General features: G+C 42.9%; 1 protein-coding gene across 3 annotated transcripts in view; it reads left to right on the top strand.

Annotated features, from left to right (window-relative positions):
• The window catches only part of LOC120921091 (NACHT, LRR and PYD domains-containing protein 3-like), a 123,218-nt gene that overhangs the window by 79,982 nt on the left and 24,648 nt on the right, over positions 1 to 18,588 (top strand). For all 3 annotated transcript variants that reach the window (XM_040333736.1, XM_040333735.1, XM_040333734.1), the window contains exons 9-10: positions 2,623 to 2,787; positions 14,798 to 14,962. In XM_040333736.1, the coding sequence (XP_040189670.1) occupies positions 2,623 to 2,787; positions 14,798 to 14,962 (330 nt within the window). The remainder of the gene's footprint in view (positions 1 to 2,622; positions 2,788 to 14,797; positions 14,963 to 18,588) is intronic.

The following is an 18,588-nucleotide window of genomic DNA, read 5'->3' as shown; positions in this document are numbered from 1 at the left end:
TCCGTGCTGTTTCTTCCCCAGTGTGTGCCGTGACTGGCGGCTCCCGCGCGGGAGTGATGTGACATGGCTCAGGCCAGTCACAGAGCCGGAGTCCGTGGCCCCGGAAACGAAGAGGGGCAAAGGTGGATGCTTCCACCAGCAGGGACATCGCAGGTATGGGAATCTAGGATAGACTTTTGTTTTCGGCCATATTAAAAATGATTTCCAGGTGCTTAGCTATAATGCCTGTGTGACATGGACTCACTGTACATCTACCATGGAGCTAAACATCTCCCATACCAATATATTAGTTATATTTATAATATAATTAAAAAAAGTCTGCGATATTACATATGCTGCAGCTCCTGAATGGGGAAAATACATTTTGTACAGGCTTAAATTCTGGGCCTATATTCTGCAGGCACCCCAATGTTGAAAAAATATTTCTGCACCCCAAATATTTCCTATCATTAGTACAGGCAGGAAAGGGGGTCCATGCACTTTCTTTTGGAACACTTCATGACTGATATGGCTATCCTGATTATTATTTAAAGGTACTTATATAGCACTGTCAATTTACGCAGCGCTTTACATACACATTGTACATTAGTCATTACCCTCAAGGAGATTACAATCTAAGGTCCCTAACTCACATTCATATACTAGGGCCAATTTAGACAGAAGCCAATTAACCTACCAGCATGTCTTTGGAGTGTCGGAGGAAACCAGAGTACCCATAGGAAACCCACGCAGGCACAGGCAAACTCCAGGCAGGTAGTGTTGTGGTTGGGATTTGAACCAGCAACCTTTTTACTGCTAGGTAAGAGTGCTACCCACTACACCACTGTGCTACCCTGATAAACACATGCAGTAAGCAACTTACTTTCTGTCTATGTCCATTTCTTCATAGTCAATTCTCTCCCAGATCCTCCCTTTCTTCTGTTGTCCTTATAATGCTGATGTCTTGAGTCATAAAGCACAGGGTTCTTCTGGATCATGGTAATGAAGTCCTCTGCATCTATTGGTGACCTGTATGCCATTTTGGCTGTACTCTCCACACACACCACATGCACAGAGCCAGAAGTTAACGTGAGGGACAGGACATAGGAAGGAGGGACAGGTTATAATATTTAGTACATGCATTATTATTCTTTTAAGGCGTGCAGCACATATGTAACACGTTTGTAGTGCATTACCTGCATTTGTGGTGCAGAAAAATGCAGCATGCTCTACTTTTTTGTAACTGCGAAAAACTGCAGTGCAATGATGTGAAATATGCCCATAGGATTACCCTAATTTTGGGCTGTCTATGCAGTTGGAGTGCATTTCAAAATGCATCAAACTGCATCCGACGTTAAAGGGACATAAGTAAGGCACTTTTAAATAAGGTGATTTGGGTACCACAACAGTATGGGAATGTCTCTAAGGACACACGTGTATTAAGATTGAATGTATTTATAATTTGAGATTGTATTCACAGACAAGTAAATTGGGAATATAACTCGCCATTAATATTTCTCACGGGAAAAAAAATACTTTTTACCAGGGAACGAAATACTATTTGGAGAATAAATAATGGATAAAAAAAAGCACAATTAAAGGATATTATGTAAGGAGGAGAAATATGCACAATACTGGAATTAGGGCACAAAAGGGATTTAATGACGATTGACGAATGGCAATATAATCAGTTAAGACATTTTATAAGGACATTATCACAGCCAATAAGATCAGTGGAAGACCTAATGCCATTTGAAAAATTGCTCAGTTTACACTGTATTTCCCAGATATATAAGATCCTTACCACAAAGGCTGAGCCAGTAGTCCCACCTTATGTGGAAAAATGGCAAAGGGACCTTGGTGCTACCTGTAGCAAGCATGAGAAAGAGAAAATACTGAAATTGGCATGTGGTATGGCAATAGATATAAACACAATGAAAATGAACTATAAATGCCTGTCAAGATGGTACATAACACCTTACCAAAGCACACAAATATCAACCGGACAAATCATCATCGCTTTGTTGGAGAGGATGTGGGAGAAGAGGGACAATGGCCCACATATGGTGGGAGTGTCCAAAAATACAGAACTTTTGGCAGGAGGTTATACAACAAATACAGGAAGTTATGGGAATAAATATGCCCAAAGATCCAGGAACTTACTTCATCATTCTAAATTTACAATAAAGCAATGTAAGAGATTGGTGATACCTCATTTGCAGTAAAATATCTCATAACAATATCTGCAAACTAATAAAGAGAATTTATAATCAGCATATATAAAATTAGTGCAACAATATTGGTACAAATGTTTAAAAAAGTCCAAATAAAGAATGGTAATAATATCTTCTCCACACCATAAGATCAAATCCTCCAACATGATCTTCAAAGGAAATCCCAAAGTGCAATTGTGTCACTTTTAGTCAATTAAGTTTCCACAACATGAGTGAGACTTCTGTGACCATCAAAGTGAATCCCCACAACTGAATCCAAGACTTACCAGAAGGTTGGAGGTGAAAGCCTAAACTAAAGTGATAAAATATAAATGATTCCAATAAAGAGAAATAAGTTCCATTCATGTTCCATTCATTCCTGTGGGAGGAATTAATTTTCTTCTGGTAACATTCTTCTCTTCTTCTACAGATTGTCTTATAATGACCTGACCGACAGTTCCTGCCCCCACCTGGCATCTGGAATAAGAAATAATCAGACACTGGGGACACTGATGCTGGGTGGGAACAATCTGGAGGGTCCTCATTTCAGGGATCTGATGGAAGCTCTAACAACAAGCCAGATAGAGGAATTACAGTGAGTATAACATGACTAGGGTATCACAGAAGTGTACACCTAATATGTAATTCCCCCCTAAACTTTCCATACCTATAACTCTGAACAAATAACAAATTACACAGATCTGGAGAAAATTTGGCAAGGTTGGCTATTTATTAACAAATAAACAAAATAACATTTCCTTAAAACAGGAACAATAAACATAATCCAGTACCTATAACATAAAGGTTGCCGGTCTTGGGAGGCACCAAAAACCAAATTGAGACTGTGTATTAGCGTTATTTAACAATCCCTAGCCGTGTAACACTGGCTAGGGGAACAAACACACTTTATCCACAGATACCTCTTTGTTACTACTTCCTGTCAATCCACCATTAACTGGGATCTAATAGAGGATGCCATACCTTAGATGGGTCACATTATGAACTGTTCCAAGAATGTTAATGCCTCCAAAGACCCCAAACACCACTGCTCACAGGTGTAAAACTTTATACCCGTGGGCCCCTACACAAACACAGTGCCCTCTGAATGCCACCTTGAATGGCAAAAAAACACAAATCAAGTTGACCGCCAGGTATCCACCTCCAGATCCTGCTGCCTGACATCAAAACCACCATTGTGCATAACAAACTGACTAACTTCCTTCTTGATGCACGCCTTGTTCAGCTTCTCGACCAATATCTAGCAAAACACTAAGAAGTGTGGCTGACAATATCTGACCAAGCCAAGATCATGTCCGGAAAGGTCGTGAGCAGTCTGAGAAAAATTTAATATAATGGATGAGGTGACGCATGGACTGAATGCCCAGGTTGTTGCCACCCACGTGCTGCACCAATATGTCTGGTGCTCTATCCAGCCAGGTGAAACGGTGCACTTCCGGCAGGACCCTGTACTATAACAGACCCAGAATGCCTATCCACCTAATTGTGGCATCCATCCTAAGAAAACCCAGCAAACACCTATTGGATCGAACATCCACCCGCTAAGCCCCCCAAAACACAAAAGTGTACCCCAAATCCACACGAGGCAAGCAGCATCTGTAAAAGAGACAGCAGAGAAAACATGGCAGAAAATCATCCACCCACAATCATAACTAACAAACTGGAAATCCTAGATCAAGTCAGGACAAATATCTTAAAGCGATCAGATTCCCATCTGCCGATGCATTTTAAAACCGACTCATCCAAACCCCACTGAGCAGCTTCAGTAGCCGCCTCGATGCAGAAGGAGTGTGAGGAGTAAATCCAAGCATCATAACCCGATGCTGACAGGCAATGCCTGAAGATGGATACAAACTGAAATTTTTACAAGTCTGATCCATCCTGATGCATGAGAAAAGAGCCTTCCTGCTGTGGGCGTAATCGCCAGAATTCCTCCATGACAGAAACTGACAAATTGGGGAAGCCCACACTCTGTAGAAGTGAACATACCTACCTCTGCCCACCTGATCGGTCTTGGAACGACGAATGAATAGGACCAACAAATAATTGTGACAACTTACCTCACTGGCCAAAGTTCCACCCTGCACTGCTTTAGAAGAACTAACCAACTCTAGTGTTGAGCAGAATATGCCATATTCGATTTCGCGATATATCTCGAATATATATTCGAATATTCGAGATATATTCGCTAAATTCGAATATTCGTGATATTTTATCGAAATTAAATGATTGCGATTTTTCGCTATTGCGAATGCGAAAATAATTGCGATTTTTTGATAACTGCGGTAGGAGCACTCTGATTGGCTCAGAATATTCGAAATATCGCAACATGCGAATGCGATATTTATTGCGCAATTTTGAGAAATGCTGGAGGAGCGCTCTGATTGGCTCAGAATATTCGTGATATTTTATCGAAATATCGCAACATGCGAATGCGATATTTATTGCGCAATTTCGACAAATGCGGAAGGAGCACTCTGATTGGCTCAGAATATTCGTGATATTTTACAATACAAAATAATTGCGAATATTCGGCAAATGCGGAAGGAGCACTCTGATTGGCTCAGAATATTCTTGATATTTTACAATACAAAATAATTGCGAATATTCGGCAAATGCGGAAGGAGCACTCTGATTGGCTCAGAATATTCGTGATATTTTACAATACAAAATAAAAAGTGTTTTGCATTGGTGGTGATTCTTTACTCTATCCATCTGTCACAGCCGTTTGTCAATCAAACACCTTGAAGATTGAACACGTTCATGCTGCATGCTTTGGACTTTTTTTCACTTCACATATCAAAGACATTTTTATGAAAGATTATTTTTCTATTATTGGGACTATATTTCTTTATATATTTGTTTCACTGTGTATTTCACAAGTTATTTGCGCTTGCTTATTTTATAATTTGCCCACATGTCTTGTCACTAGACATATTTTTTATTCTTGTAGAGCGACTCCATTTTCTGTCTTGTATTAATTTATGTTGTATAACATTTTTGAGTTGCTGCTGTATTCTCCCCTTTTTTAAGGTATGCGCAATTTTTTCCTTCTTACAAAAAAAAATAATATCAAACATACAAATATTCATAACATACACATACACAAAGCCCCCCCCTTTTGCATCAGAGACAATCAGAGTTCTCCTACCACAGTTATCGAAAATTCGCAATCATTTTCGCATTCGCAATAGCAAAAAATCGCAATTTTTTTTTTTTCAATTTGGCAACATAAAAGGATCGCCTCAGCTTAGCTACTCGGCCCAGGGTCTCTAATCATACCAGCAATGCTTTTAGACGTCGATAGGATGTGATCTGTTTTAAAAATCAAATTGAAAAAATGCGAATATTCGGAATTGCGAATATTCACCGCGAAATTCGAAATATAGCGCGATTTCTCGAATATGCTATATTCGAGTCGAATATTCGCAATGCGAATATTCGTGAGCAACACTAACCAACTCACCGATCCGGAGAGCCCCATAAAATGCCATCATGAACACTGTCTTGAACATAATCGACTCATACTTGGAAATGCATAAGTGATTCACCCGAAACTCCTGTGAAAAATCAAAAGGGACCAAATGGTGACCGTTTGACATCCGGAAACCCTTTCGATAGCCTTTTGAGGCCTGCTTAACTAAAAAATATTTTGTGAAATACAGTAACACCCAATAATTTGAACAAGAACGCCAAACTTACGATTGATGGCTGATGCCAACACACCTTGTTCAAAATTTAAACAGATGGAGTATAACAAGAGAGAGCGAAATTCCATACTGACCATCCCAACTCCCACTCGCGCCAAAAGATCTTATCATTCACGCCATATCTTGGAATATGCAGGACGCTGACACAATTCGCCACGGCTCCCTATGAACAAGGCACTCCGTGTTGCTCTGCATCTGGTGCCAACTCACGGAACCTGTCCAGCTGAAAACTAGACAAAGAATCCACCAATGTGTTAGTCGCCCCCGGCAGATGTACAGCATGTAATCACACATTTAACTGTAAGCAATGGAAAACAAGATGACTCAACAACCTGATCACTGGTGGGAAAGAGGCCGAAAGCCGATTTATAGACCTGCACTTCCCCCATGTTGTCACAGTCTAAGCACATTTCTTATTACGGAAAGAATCCCCCCAAAGTTCCACTGCAACTATCACTGGAAAGAATTTCAAAAGGACCAGGTTCCGCAAGAACCTGGTCTCCTGCCACTCCTCTGGCCAACGCTCAGCACTCCACCAGCCACCAAAGAAAGCTCCATAGCTGGTGGAACCAGCAGCATCTGTGTTTAGTTTCAGATCAAAATTGCTGACAGGGCCTTTTTGCCAAAGGGAACGTCAGTTAAAGGTATTCAAGAAAACGTGCCACACCCTCAAATCCTCCCTATGTTCCGCATTCAATTTAACAAAGTGATGAGGTGAGGAGACCCCCACTGTAGCCACCGACAAGCACAGCTAAAAATACAGCCCATTGAAATAATGCGACATGCAAAGTTGAGCTTGCCAAGGAGGGATTGCAAGTGTCTAAGTTGAATTTTACGCTTACCGACCACCGAAAAAATCTCAGCTTTTAGGGAGAGAAATTTGTCCTCCGGCAACCGACATAAAGCAAGAGAATCAAAAACTATCCCTAAAAAAACTGATTGTCATAGTTGGACCCTCAGTCTTATCGACAGCCAACGGCTAGTTGGTTTTTCAGAAAAAAAAATCCAGATTCACCCTGGTCAAAAGCAAGTTATCCGCCATAGGGGAAATTTGGGCAAGGGAGCATGGAGTAACAAAACCAACAGAAAAAACAAATACCAACAACTAAGCAGCGGCCCGATCCAGATACCTATTTAGGAAAGGTTGCATCCTTTCCACCCTTACTGGCATCGTCCCTTTTATTTGAAGTATCTCCGGAACGACCCTTGATTTTACTTAACCTCCCTGGCGGTATCCCCGAGCGTGACTCGGGGTGGATTTTCGATGCTAGGATCGGTATCCCCGAGTCACGCTCGTGGTAGCTGTGCAGAGTGTGCAGCGGCGCGGCTTACCTTCGCAGCATTCACAGACAAGTTACTCACCTTGTCCCTGGATCCTGCGATGCATGGGACAGTGTCCCCGTGTGCCGCCGATCTCCGTTCCCTGCGACGTTACGATGCACGGGGGTGGAGAACGGCACCAAATTCAAAAAAGTAAACAAACACATTACATACAGTATACTGTAATCTTATATATTACAGTACTGTATGTAAAAAAATACACACCCCCCTTGTCCCTAGTGGTCTGCCCAGTGTTCTGCATGTACTTTTATATAATAAAAACTGTTCTTTCTGCCTGAAAACTGTAGATTGTCCAAAAGTGTCCCTTTATGTCATAAATGGTTTTAGAGCAGCTAGAAAACAGCGATAATAAATTATAATTACTTGCAGAATTGTGCGATAGCGATTTGTGGGGAAATTCGTCATAAAAAAATAAAAGTAATGACAGCGACAATTCTGCAACTGAGCAAATTTCAGTGATTTTGAGTTGATTACATTATTGAGTAATTTTTATTACAATTATATTATTACTTGTTATAATTATTTATAATTATTTATTATATTATAATTTATCATTTTGTTTTTAAAAAAATGTCATACCCGGGATGCCTACTACACTCTTGTTTGGTCAGATTTAAATGAGTTATTCCTAAGAATTGCAGGCCTACAGTATAAAACGCCAAATTTCCTTGCAAAATAATTGTACCGCTTTTGGTACGTAATTCCAGACAGAATCATACCGCCAGGGAGGTTAAAACAGCGAGAGAGGGCACTCATGCTTGAAGCGACAAGCAGAGCCGAATTGACACGTTCCTTTGTTAAATTACCAGCAGGACCCCTGATGCTTTTTTGCTGACTGCCCCGGGGTATTTGAACTGCCGTCCCCCCTTGAAAAAAAAAATAAAGATGCCTGTGGCCAAGTCACATCCATAAGCTGATGTCCTTATGATCCCATCACAAAGACGGTCGGATGGCTTAGCATTGACGGAATTGATCGTCATAACGAAGCCATGCAACTCCACCGTACACCCTGTGGGCCTCACTAATGGCATCCAAATAACAAATGACAGCTGAACAGTTCTCTGAATGCTTCTCCCCTATCACTCTGGCCAAAATGGCAAAGGTCTGCAACCAATTACTAAAGGTGCACGGGATCAACTGGAAACAATGCTTCTCCTCAACTTCCTTCTTGGATTCCTCAGGCTTCTGCCTGTCTAAGTTGAATTTTTCTAAAGGGAGAAATGTGACTATCTCCACGTACTTGTCCTTACAAATTGTTACCTGCACTTCCGGTTTGAGATGCGCCCCCAAGGGGCCCTCAAAGCACACATAAATTTAACATTTTGCGGAATCCACCAAACGGATTGCATCCGTAGACTTACCTCCATTCTTGGGATCCTCCACCTTATCCCCCATCGTTGGCGCATTCAACGAAAGCCCCCTTCAAAATCCCCTGTCCTGCAACTGAGGAGGAAGCTGCACTGGGCCCCAACCCTGAGTCAACGGCGGATGAGCTTGCCACTGTCCTTGGAACCCTGGCGGCCATGGAACGCTACCACAAGGGAGCCCATGTCAAACCACTGCACCAAAGACCGCAAGACCACCAACAAATCTTGCAGGCTGTAAGCTACACCAGATGCAGCAGACCTAGGTTCTGCTACATAAGGCATGGAAGGTGCAGGAAAACTTAAAGAAACACTCCTTCCCCCTGACCCAACCCCAAATCTAACACAGCATGTAAGGTAAACTGTAAAGAAGTAAAATTAGATGCAAAGTACTCACCAGGCTTAGCAAGGTGAAGCCCCTCAGCCGCAGATCCAGAACCCACCACCGGCAAGGGTCCAAGAACCTCCCTGTCTTTAGAGCTGGACAGCTTCCCCTCTGACTTGGCTTCCTTACCCTGTCATCCTGGAGCACGCTGGGTGGCACAGAGGATCCAGGCCATCTGACCACTGCACACAGGCCAACAGCATCAGGAGATTGCTGTGTCGACAGGCCTGGAGGGTGCCAGAAGGGGCTCCCATTGTGGCGCAAAGCTCTGGGGGACACTGGACAGCTAAAGAGCTCTGGACTCCGAGACCACCGAGCGTGCTACAAGGAGGCAGCAGCCGACCGAAGCTGACCCAGGATAAGGTCCAGCTCACTCATGATGAGGAGAGACTGGCTGGCACAGCAAGAACTGGGGATGATTCCTGATCGTCCATTGCTCAAGGGGGTCTGCCGCGCTTTCAGATCTTCTCTCTGTGCACACCAACCAGTAGCTCCACCTACCTAAGCATTCAGCCAATGCCAGTAAGTGACTTCCCCATGATCCCATATGCCATTAACCCTATCTGCACTGTATCCCCTGTCCCCCCTGTTATGAGGCCTTACGCTAATATATATATATAACTTCAAAATCCATCTTTAGGCTTCATAAATATCCAATCCTGGACTGTTATGTCCAAACTACCTAAATCAAATAATAATGGAGATATATTTCATATCCTGTTTGTCTCTCCGGCAGTTGTCTAAAGCTGGCTAATTGGCTGTAAAATAAAAAAAAAAAACATTTCTGCATTAAAAATGTGAAAAACTTTCTGCAATCTCTAATAGTGAAAACCAGCCAACAGTACAATATATGGGCTGGATTCACGTAGATCGGCGCATTTTTACGGCGGCGTAGCGTATCGTATTTACGCTACGCCGCCTTATGTCAGAGAGGCAAGTGCTGTATTCACAAAGTACTTGCCTCCTAACTTACGGCAGCGTAGCGTAAATGGGGCCGGCGTAATCGCACCTAATTCAAATGAGGATGAGGGGGGCGTGTTTTATGTAAATGATTGGTGACCCGACGTGATTAACATTTTTTCCGTGTACATATCCCAGTGTGCATTGCTCCAAAGTACGCCGCAAGGACGTATTGGTTTCGACGTGAACGTAAATTACGTCCAGCCCCATTCACTGATGACTTACGCAAACAACGTAAAATTTAAAAATTTCGACGTGGGAACGATGGCCATACTTAACATTGGCTACGCCACCTAGGGGGCAGCTTTATCTTTACGCGGCGTACCTCTTACGGAAACGGCGTATCTTTACTGCGACGGGAAAGCGCACGTTCGTGAATCGGCGTATCTAGTCATTTACATATTCTATGCCAAAATCAACAGAAGCGACACCTAGCGGCCAGCGGAAAAATTGCACCCTAAGATACGACGGTGCAGGCCGTCGTATCTTAGCTAGGTTTAAGTGTATCTCAGTTTGAGCATACACTTAAACTTACGACGGGATTAGATTTCGAGTTACGTCGGCGTATCTACTGATACGCCGGCGTAACTGTTTGTGAATCCAGACCTATAAGTTTAAATAATATAATATAGAAGACTGCAGCACTAGTATATAACTTTCCAACAATATAATGTGAAAATATAACAATAAAGGTATGATTCAACACAAAAGTCCTTATAAGTGTATATACAGTATAACAATGGTATGGAGACTATTTCACTGATAACTAATGCAAATAATGTATATAGTCAATGCATGGTAGCTGGGTGGAATTTTTCTTTTCAACAAAGAACAGGGCTGCCCATGCAGGAGACATTCAGGGTCTAATAAAGCCCTTCTCTAAATTCTCATCAAGCCATTGCCTGAGCAGCTTTAATTCAGGTTCTGACAGATTCAAAAGGTGACCAAAAGGTATTTCAGACCCTTATCTTACCCCAGACATCCCAGAACTCATAATATTGTGGAGGCAGGTTGTCATATGACTGCATAGTAACCACATCCACCTGTGATTCCTTGACTGCCGGAGAACTTGTTCAACAAGGTTCTTTACAGAATTTCTTGCAATGGCACGTAAAGTTTATAGTCTGCGCTTCCCAGCTAATAGAGGAATAATGAGTGGTAAACCTAGGAATTCCCAGGATGACAGGAAATTTGAGTGATGTAATCAGCTGAAAACTGATGGTCTCATGATGGTTGGCCTCAAATTGGATTACCAAAGGGACTATTGACTCTATTCCTGGAAGTGGGTGCAAATACCTGTATCTGCACCCCCTTCCCCCTGAAAGGTGCCAAATGTGACACCAGAGGGGGGAGGGTTCCGAAATGCAGAGGGTCACTTTTTGTGTGGACCTCCACTTTAAGTGTAAACATGTATAGGAAATTAGAAATCATATTTGTGTCCCTAAGCTGGAAAAAAGAGGGAAGTCTTGCAAGGTAAATTCTGCATAGATGGACAACATTTTCCTATGTCAATCCAAAGAACACCACAGTTCCAAACGTGGGCCAGGTTGAAAACAACCTTTCTTAGACGTAAAAAAGTTAAATGAGAGAAAGGGATAAAAAAGAGGGGAAGGAAACAAGATTTCCCACCGATCCCCACTCTCCAGACCACGGCCCCCTTCCACCCCCCCTATGGGGACTGAATGTATCTGATCCTGGGGTTCCAGATCTTTTCAAAGCATGAAGGTCATGAAGGATACTGTGTGAATAGTATTTCTTTAAAACTCAAGTTTTAAAGAAATACTATTAACATTTTGTTTATTTAAAGTGGCCGCTTCACTGAAATATTACTTCGATCTCTAAACGCAGTGGTGGCAACTCAAGAGTGGCGGATTTTTGCTTGGTTACCATTGTTCTTTTTCATGAAGGATACTAGACAATTTTTCGTTGATCATGATCCAGGATATTTTATTCTTCACTATTGCTAGGTTTATCACTGGAGTTTAGAGCCAGGAATTTCAATGCCATCAGAGATAAGATTAATAGGGATGATAAAATGAGATAGTAGAGGATTTAATTTATTCTCTTCATGAATCAGTGGGGAGACAGACTGGGTAATGGAGTTTATTTGTTCAGGCACAATCACATCAGCAAGGAATTTCAATGCCATCAGAGATAAGATTAATAGGGATGATAAAATTAGATAGTAGGTGATTTCATAGGTGTCCACAGCCTATTGCATTAGGGTGTGCACCCCAAAGCTTAAACACAAACTACATATTACTCACGATTAAAGGGAAGGGGCTGGTAAGTTACATATTTACCGGCCCCTTCCCGCACTCTTCCTAAAACATCCCTGTAGCAACAGCCAGAGGGAGAGGAGAGTAGGGAAGATGGAAGCGCTGCAAGGGGAAGGATGGGGGGGACCTAGGCAGTTAGGGGAAATCTGTGCTTCATAGGGTGATTAGGGTGTGCCTGGGCACACCTGGCACACCCTGTGCGCACGCCTATGGGTGATTTACTTTATTCTCTTCATGAATCAGTGGGGAGACAGACTGGGTAATGGAGTTTATTTGTTCAGGCACAATCACATCAGTCGCCACAATTGTTCTTCTAACCTTGTTACGACAATTTACTTCCTAATGCCCAGAGTCCCCACAATATAGACACAAGTTCTCTGAATGTCTTCTCTATTTCTCCTGAGTAGAAACAGATCTTTTAATTGCAACAACCTGCATAGGTTCAGCAGTGTCAGAATCTGGAGAAACTCTTGGATCCTTCTGAACGAATTGACTAGCATAGAAACGCATGCCACCATTACTTCCAAATATTCCCAGTCCCTCCTTCCTCCTTTCTTTTGAAGGCCTCAAGATCATTAGTAGTCTCTACTCTGGTAAGTTCATCTTTTACCTGTTCCTAGTTCTAAGCGGTAACTGTGATCCAACATCTGAATTCAGCTGTGTACTTAGCAACAGAACGTTTACCCTGCCGTAACTGATGCAACTTTGCTTCAGCAGTAGCGCAGCGGTTGGAATCACCAAAGACCTGATTCATCGTGGCCACAAAAGTCTGGAAATTATTCAGAGTGGCACTGTCTTGTTCTATATAAGGGGAGGCCCAAGCTAAAGCTTCCCAATTCGGGGAAAAGAACCCCCGCTCCAGGTGTCTGGGTCACAAAAAATCTTCTCCTCCTCAAAATGATGGTGCTGGCTCAGTATGCAAAGTAGCATATAGAAAAGAATTCAATACGGATGGCCGCACTCCAACAACGATTTGTTTATTGGCTAAAAACCATACAGCAAAACTGCAATCAACAGCTGACATGTTTCACACTGTAACTACTGGTGCTTACTCATATCTGCTATATAAGGGGAGACCCAAGCTAAGGCTTCCCAAGTCAGGAGGTTGATAACATACATCCTCCTCCTGTTTTTCACAAGTGAATGCCATGGGTCGCATTTGGAAATATATGCTACACTGGTTAGGAAACCTCTGTAATGGCGGCGGTCTCCATTAAACTTGGATGGGTGAGGCATATGTTTAATAGCATCATCTCCGGATCGTAGGTCAGGCAATTGTTTTTGCAGAGCTTGAATCTCTTTGTGTTGTCCTTACACCACACTTTCGAGTCCTGCAAATTTTTCTTGGTAGGTGACACCGAACTACTGCAGCTCCACAATTTGCTGCCTGAAAAGAGCCACAGCATTTAATATAGCGGTCTCCATGTTTTAGGCCAGGTTATTCTGTCACGATCAGGCATCAGGCTCAAAGACCAGTTGCTATAGCTGTTGCAGGACTATCGCTGACCAGCAGGATAGATACACAAGCAGTCTCCATGGCAGATGACGCAGGCTCATCTGAGGTACAGAGTCTAAGTACTAACCAGTGTTCACCAGAGCTCCTGATGGTGGAGATGGATTTAGCTGCATATTAGTACCAGGTTGACAAAAAGTCAGTAACGAGTGGTTGCAAGTTGGAATCAGACAGAAGCATGGTCGAGGAACGAGCCAAGAGTTGATAACATGTGGTAGAAAAATATGGATGGCAGCAGGGAAGGCAATACTGAGTTATTGGCTGAGAAAGCACAATAACCTGGCAAAGAGGAATGGCTTAAATCAGGAAGTTCATGGGAGGAGCAAAGAGTTTGAGGTTCAGCAGCAGTCAAGGCACAAGGTAGGGTTGTCCAATGGAACAGACAGGGTGCTGTCCAGCATCTTAAATTTAACTCAGCGAGAAGAGTCATTGCCAGACACAGCTGAGATTCATGTCCAGGCCCTGACACTTTTCCTGTAACCTTGTTATAATCTGATATTCTGTGAAGTCCAATAAGTAGTAATATAGATGTGATTCTAGGTGATCATACATGACCAATCAGCACCACAAATGATATTCCTGTTTCCTGACATGACCATCCACTATTCAGTGTCAGGGGATCTCCCCATTACTTCCTATGAGCACAGAGTTCTTTGCAGCAGAGATAAATAAAATATCAAATAAAAATGATCTGTCCAATCATTAGCAATGCTGATTCCGGCCTCACACTGTCCGCTGATACCATTCATGATTCATATACAAGGAGATTATAACACAATACCAGTCATGTCAGTGGTATTCTGTGCTCATCCTGTGTATGGAGATATCACTGTCTCTACACATGGATGACAATATTGGAAGGTCTACTCCATTATAAAAAAAATATATAAAATTATTTTTCCTGGAGTTTTATAAAGTGATCTAATATAAATTATTCCAATAAAGAGAAATAAGTTCCATTCATGTAGAGAAGAGTTATATTCATTCCTGGGGGATACATTCATTTTCATCTAGTAACATTCTTCTCTTCTACAGATTGACAGATACTCACCTGACAGACAGTTTCTGCCCCCACCTGGCATCCGGAATAAGAAATAACCAGACACTGAGGTCATTGGATCTGTCCTTAAACAATCTGGAGGGTCCTCATTTCAGGGATCTGATGGAAGCTCTGACAACAAGCCAGATAGAGGAACTACAGTGAGTATAACAGGACTGATTGAGACAATAATATTCTGGGACAGTTTTATATCTAAACCATGTAAATAATATACAAATATGATAATGTCATCAAAATCCATCTTTAGGCTCCTAAATATCCAATCCTGCACTGTTATGTCCAAACTACATAAATGAAATAATAATAATGGATATATACACTCTCCTGCTTCTTTATTATGTACACCTGTTCAATTTCTTGGTAACACAAATGGCTAATCAGCCAATCACATGGCAGCAATTCAATGCATTTAGGCTACTAGACGTGGTGAAGATGACTTGCTGAAGTTCAAACCGAGCATCAGAATGGGAAAGAAAGAGAATTTATATGACTTTGAAAATGGCATGGTTGTTGGTGCCAGGTGGGGCTGGTCTGAGTATTTCAAAAACTGCTGACCTACTGTAATTTTCACGCACAACAATCTCACGGGTTTACAGAGAATGGTCCAAAAAAGAGAAAAAATCCAGTGAGCGGCAGTTGTGTGGACAAAAATGCCTTGTTGATGTCAGAGGCCAGAGGAGAATGGGCAGACTGGTTCAAGATGATATAAAGTAACAGTAACTCATAAAAATACTTGTTACAACCAAGGTATGCAGAATATCATCTCTGAAAGCAGAACACATCGAACTTTGAAGCAGATGGGCTACGGCAGCAGAAGACCACACCGGGTGCCACTCCTGTCAGCTAAGAACAGGAAATTAAGGCTACAGTTCGCACAGGCTCACATTGGACAATAGAAGATTGGAAAAACGTTACCTAATCTGACGAGTCTCAATTATACATCAGACAGGAGGCTCATATCTTATGCATTATCTTTCTTTAATAATGCCCATAGCAGAAATACAGTAAACATTTATTGTAACTTAAAAAATTCAAAGAACTACCCTTCCCAGCAGTCCCTGGGCCAGCGTAGCCCCTCCCAGACCGTAGCCTATATAAGGGACTGTCTGAGGTAACCTATTCCTCTTTCTTTCTGCTCATAGCCAGAACTCAGATAAGTACATTACTCTATGTTTATAATTTTTTATGTAGGCTTGCTTGTTATTTGGTTATCAGCAGCCTTTTTAATTTGTGTAGATCCTAATGTCACATCGTCTTTCCACAGGGTGCTGGGGATCCCCCCCTCCCACCCCGGCTTTTATTACAGCTACGGAGGTTTTTCCCTCCTCCGCTATTCCCTTCAACTTCCACCTGTATCTGTATATACCCTCTGATCCCCTCAGACCTTCATCTGTGTGTTGTTCTATCAACCTTCTGTCTTATGAAGCACAACTGATATTTCTAAAAATGATAAACGTTTAGTTTTTGCTGTATGCTTTTCCCACTTTGCTATCTGTGCCACCCGTTTTGTAGAGAACGCGGTTTCCTCTGATGTGTACATCTTACAGTCATTGGGCTTCTTTATTTGTTTATTTTACAATATACCGCTGCTTTGCTTCTTTTGTTTCCCCTCGGTGCGCTCTGCACACTGCTCGTTTTCTGACTGGAGGTAGGACGGCGCCATTTTAACATCTCGGCGCCTTTTTTCCTACCTCCCTTCTTCTCCTCAGAGCGTCTTATCTCTGAGGGGGGCGTGGCGGTGAGGATCTCCCTGCACTAATCGCGCTATTGTCGCGAATCGACGGCGCCATTGCTGCGGACCTGTCCTGGGGACCTGTCCTCCGTGTGCTAGGCCGTCTCTCCCCATCGCCGCCACGCCAGGGTGCGGGCGGCTGTATGGTTGGAACTCTGTGTAGATCTCACTGATCTATGCGAATCACGTTAGGCCGTAGTCTCGCGAGACTACGGCCCCGAGCCTCACGTCTAGCTCCCCTTGTGGTGGGGAATATCTCCCCTCATCTAACTTCTGTCACTCACACCTAGCTGGTGGGGAATTCCTCCCCTCCCCTGCTTCTGTCACTCCTTCACCTTCAGTTACATTAAACATCAGTTCTTGTTCTGGGAATTTATTCCCCTGTAGTCTATTCTACATATAATGAATATATTAATACATGTAAATAAATAATAAATTTAAATAATTATACGAATGAATAAATTATTGACTTATTAAATAAATATAAATAAATCAATGAACATAAATGTCTATAAATAAATAATGTATACAATCTATATGATTGAATAAATATATAAATATATATAATAAACAAATTTTAAATATAAACTATTAAACTATACTTTATATATAATTGAATAAATAAATAAATACATATATATATATATATATAAATAAATAAACAAATTATAACAATAATTGAATGAATTATAGTAATTACTATACAAGTTATAGTACATAACTTCCGTATCTTCCTGTGCTGCACGGCCGTGCTGTCCGCAGACAGCTGACTCCTCTCCTGTGGCTGGCGACAGATCCTTTACTCCCTACTGGTGCCACTGAAGTGGTGGACGCAGCCCTGGAAGGCCCTACCTACCTCAGTGCTGCACTGGTTCCTGAGCTGGTCGGTAGGTCCGTCCAGACTACCAGGGCATCGGTTGTTCCAACCCACATGCACCCCTATGTCCGGATCTCCCGGCAAGGATATAACGCCCCTGAGTAGGGCATGGCGTCCCGTATGCGCCGTCACATTAATGTGGCCTCCGTCTCCCCGGCAGGGGAAGTAATTAACATGCCCCAGGCAGTACCCTCCCAGGACTGCCGACCCATTGACTCCCCGACAGGGGAAGTAAATAACATGCCCCAGGCAGTACCCTCCCAGGACTGCCGACCCTCTGACTCCCCGGCAGGGGAAGTACATAACATGCCCCAGGCAGTACCTTCCCAGGACTGCCGACCCACGGACTCCCCGGCAGGGGAAGTAAATAACATGCCCCAGGCAGTACCCTCCCGGGCCTGCCGACCCACTGCCTTCCCAGACTCCAATCGACCCCCGAGCCTCAGGGAGATGCTCATGCAGAGGCAGCGATCCGCTAGACGGACTGAGCCAGACTCCTCGTGGACTCTTCCAGAGTCGTCCGCGGAGTACGAGGCGGCTAACACCTTTGAGTCTGAGGATGAAAATGATGATGATAATGATGATGATTATGTGAGCAGTGGGCACATGGCGCTCCATGACGACGCCAACCCTAGGTCCCAGTGTAAAACCTTATTGGACTCTTGTGGAGTACCATTTTTCGATCAGGAGGTGATTGGCCACCCACACTCCGGTGACTGGGCACCTCTACCTGAGGTGATCCAATAGATCGAATGCTGGACCTGGAGATCGATCGGTACGCTAACCGGACAAGTTGAGGGTGGAATACTCACCCTTCCATTACCAAATACGGTGGTGCTCACTCCAGAGGTGGATCCCATAATCATTCAGTATTCCAGGAAGGGAATAGAGAGGGCCTTTGGGACCTCACAGTACTGGGTCTTAGATCTCTGGACCTATCACCTAACCCTACGCCTTAGTGAGCAGGCTACCGCCTCTGTAAGCCGGTTGACCTAGCACAATGGGATCACGCTAATTGATGATATCTTTAAGACGGTAGGACAAATGGAGTTATATTACCAGGCGTATACCTGGTTCACCATCCCATTCGGTTTTTCAAACCTAAACACCGTCCTAATGGACAACAGGTTGCTAGACCTTGGACCAAACAGCCGATA

The sequence above is a fragment of the Rana temporaria genome, chromosome 13, assembly GCF_905171775.1.
Source record: "Rana temporaria chromosome 13, aRanTem1.1, whole genome shotgun sequence".
In the NCBI taxonomy this organism is placed as follows: Eukaryota; Metazoa; Chordata; class Amphibia; order Anura; family Ranidae; genus Rana; species Rana temporaria.
The sequence above is the reverse complement of the archived record's forward strand: the minus strand, read 5'-3'. Positions and strand labels throughout refer to the sequence as shown.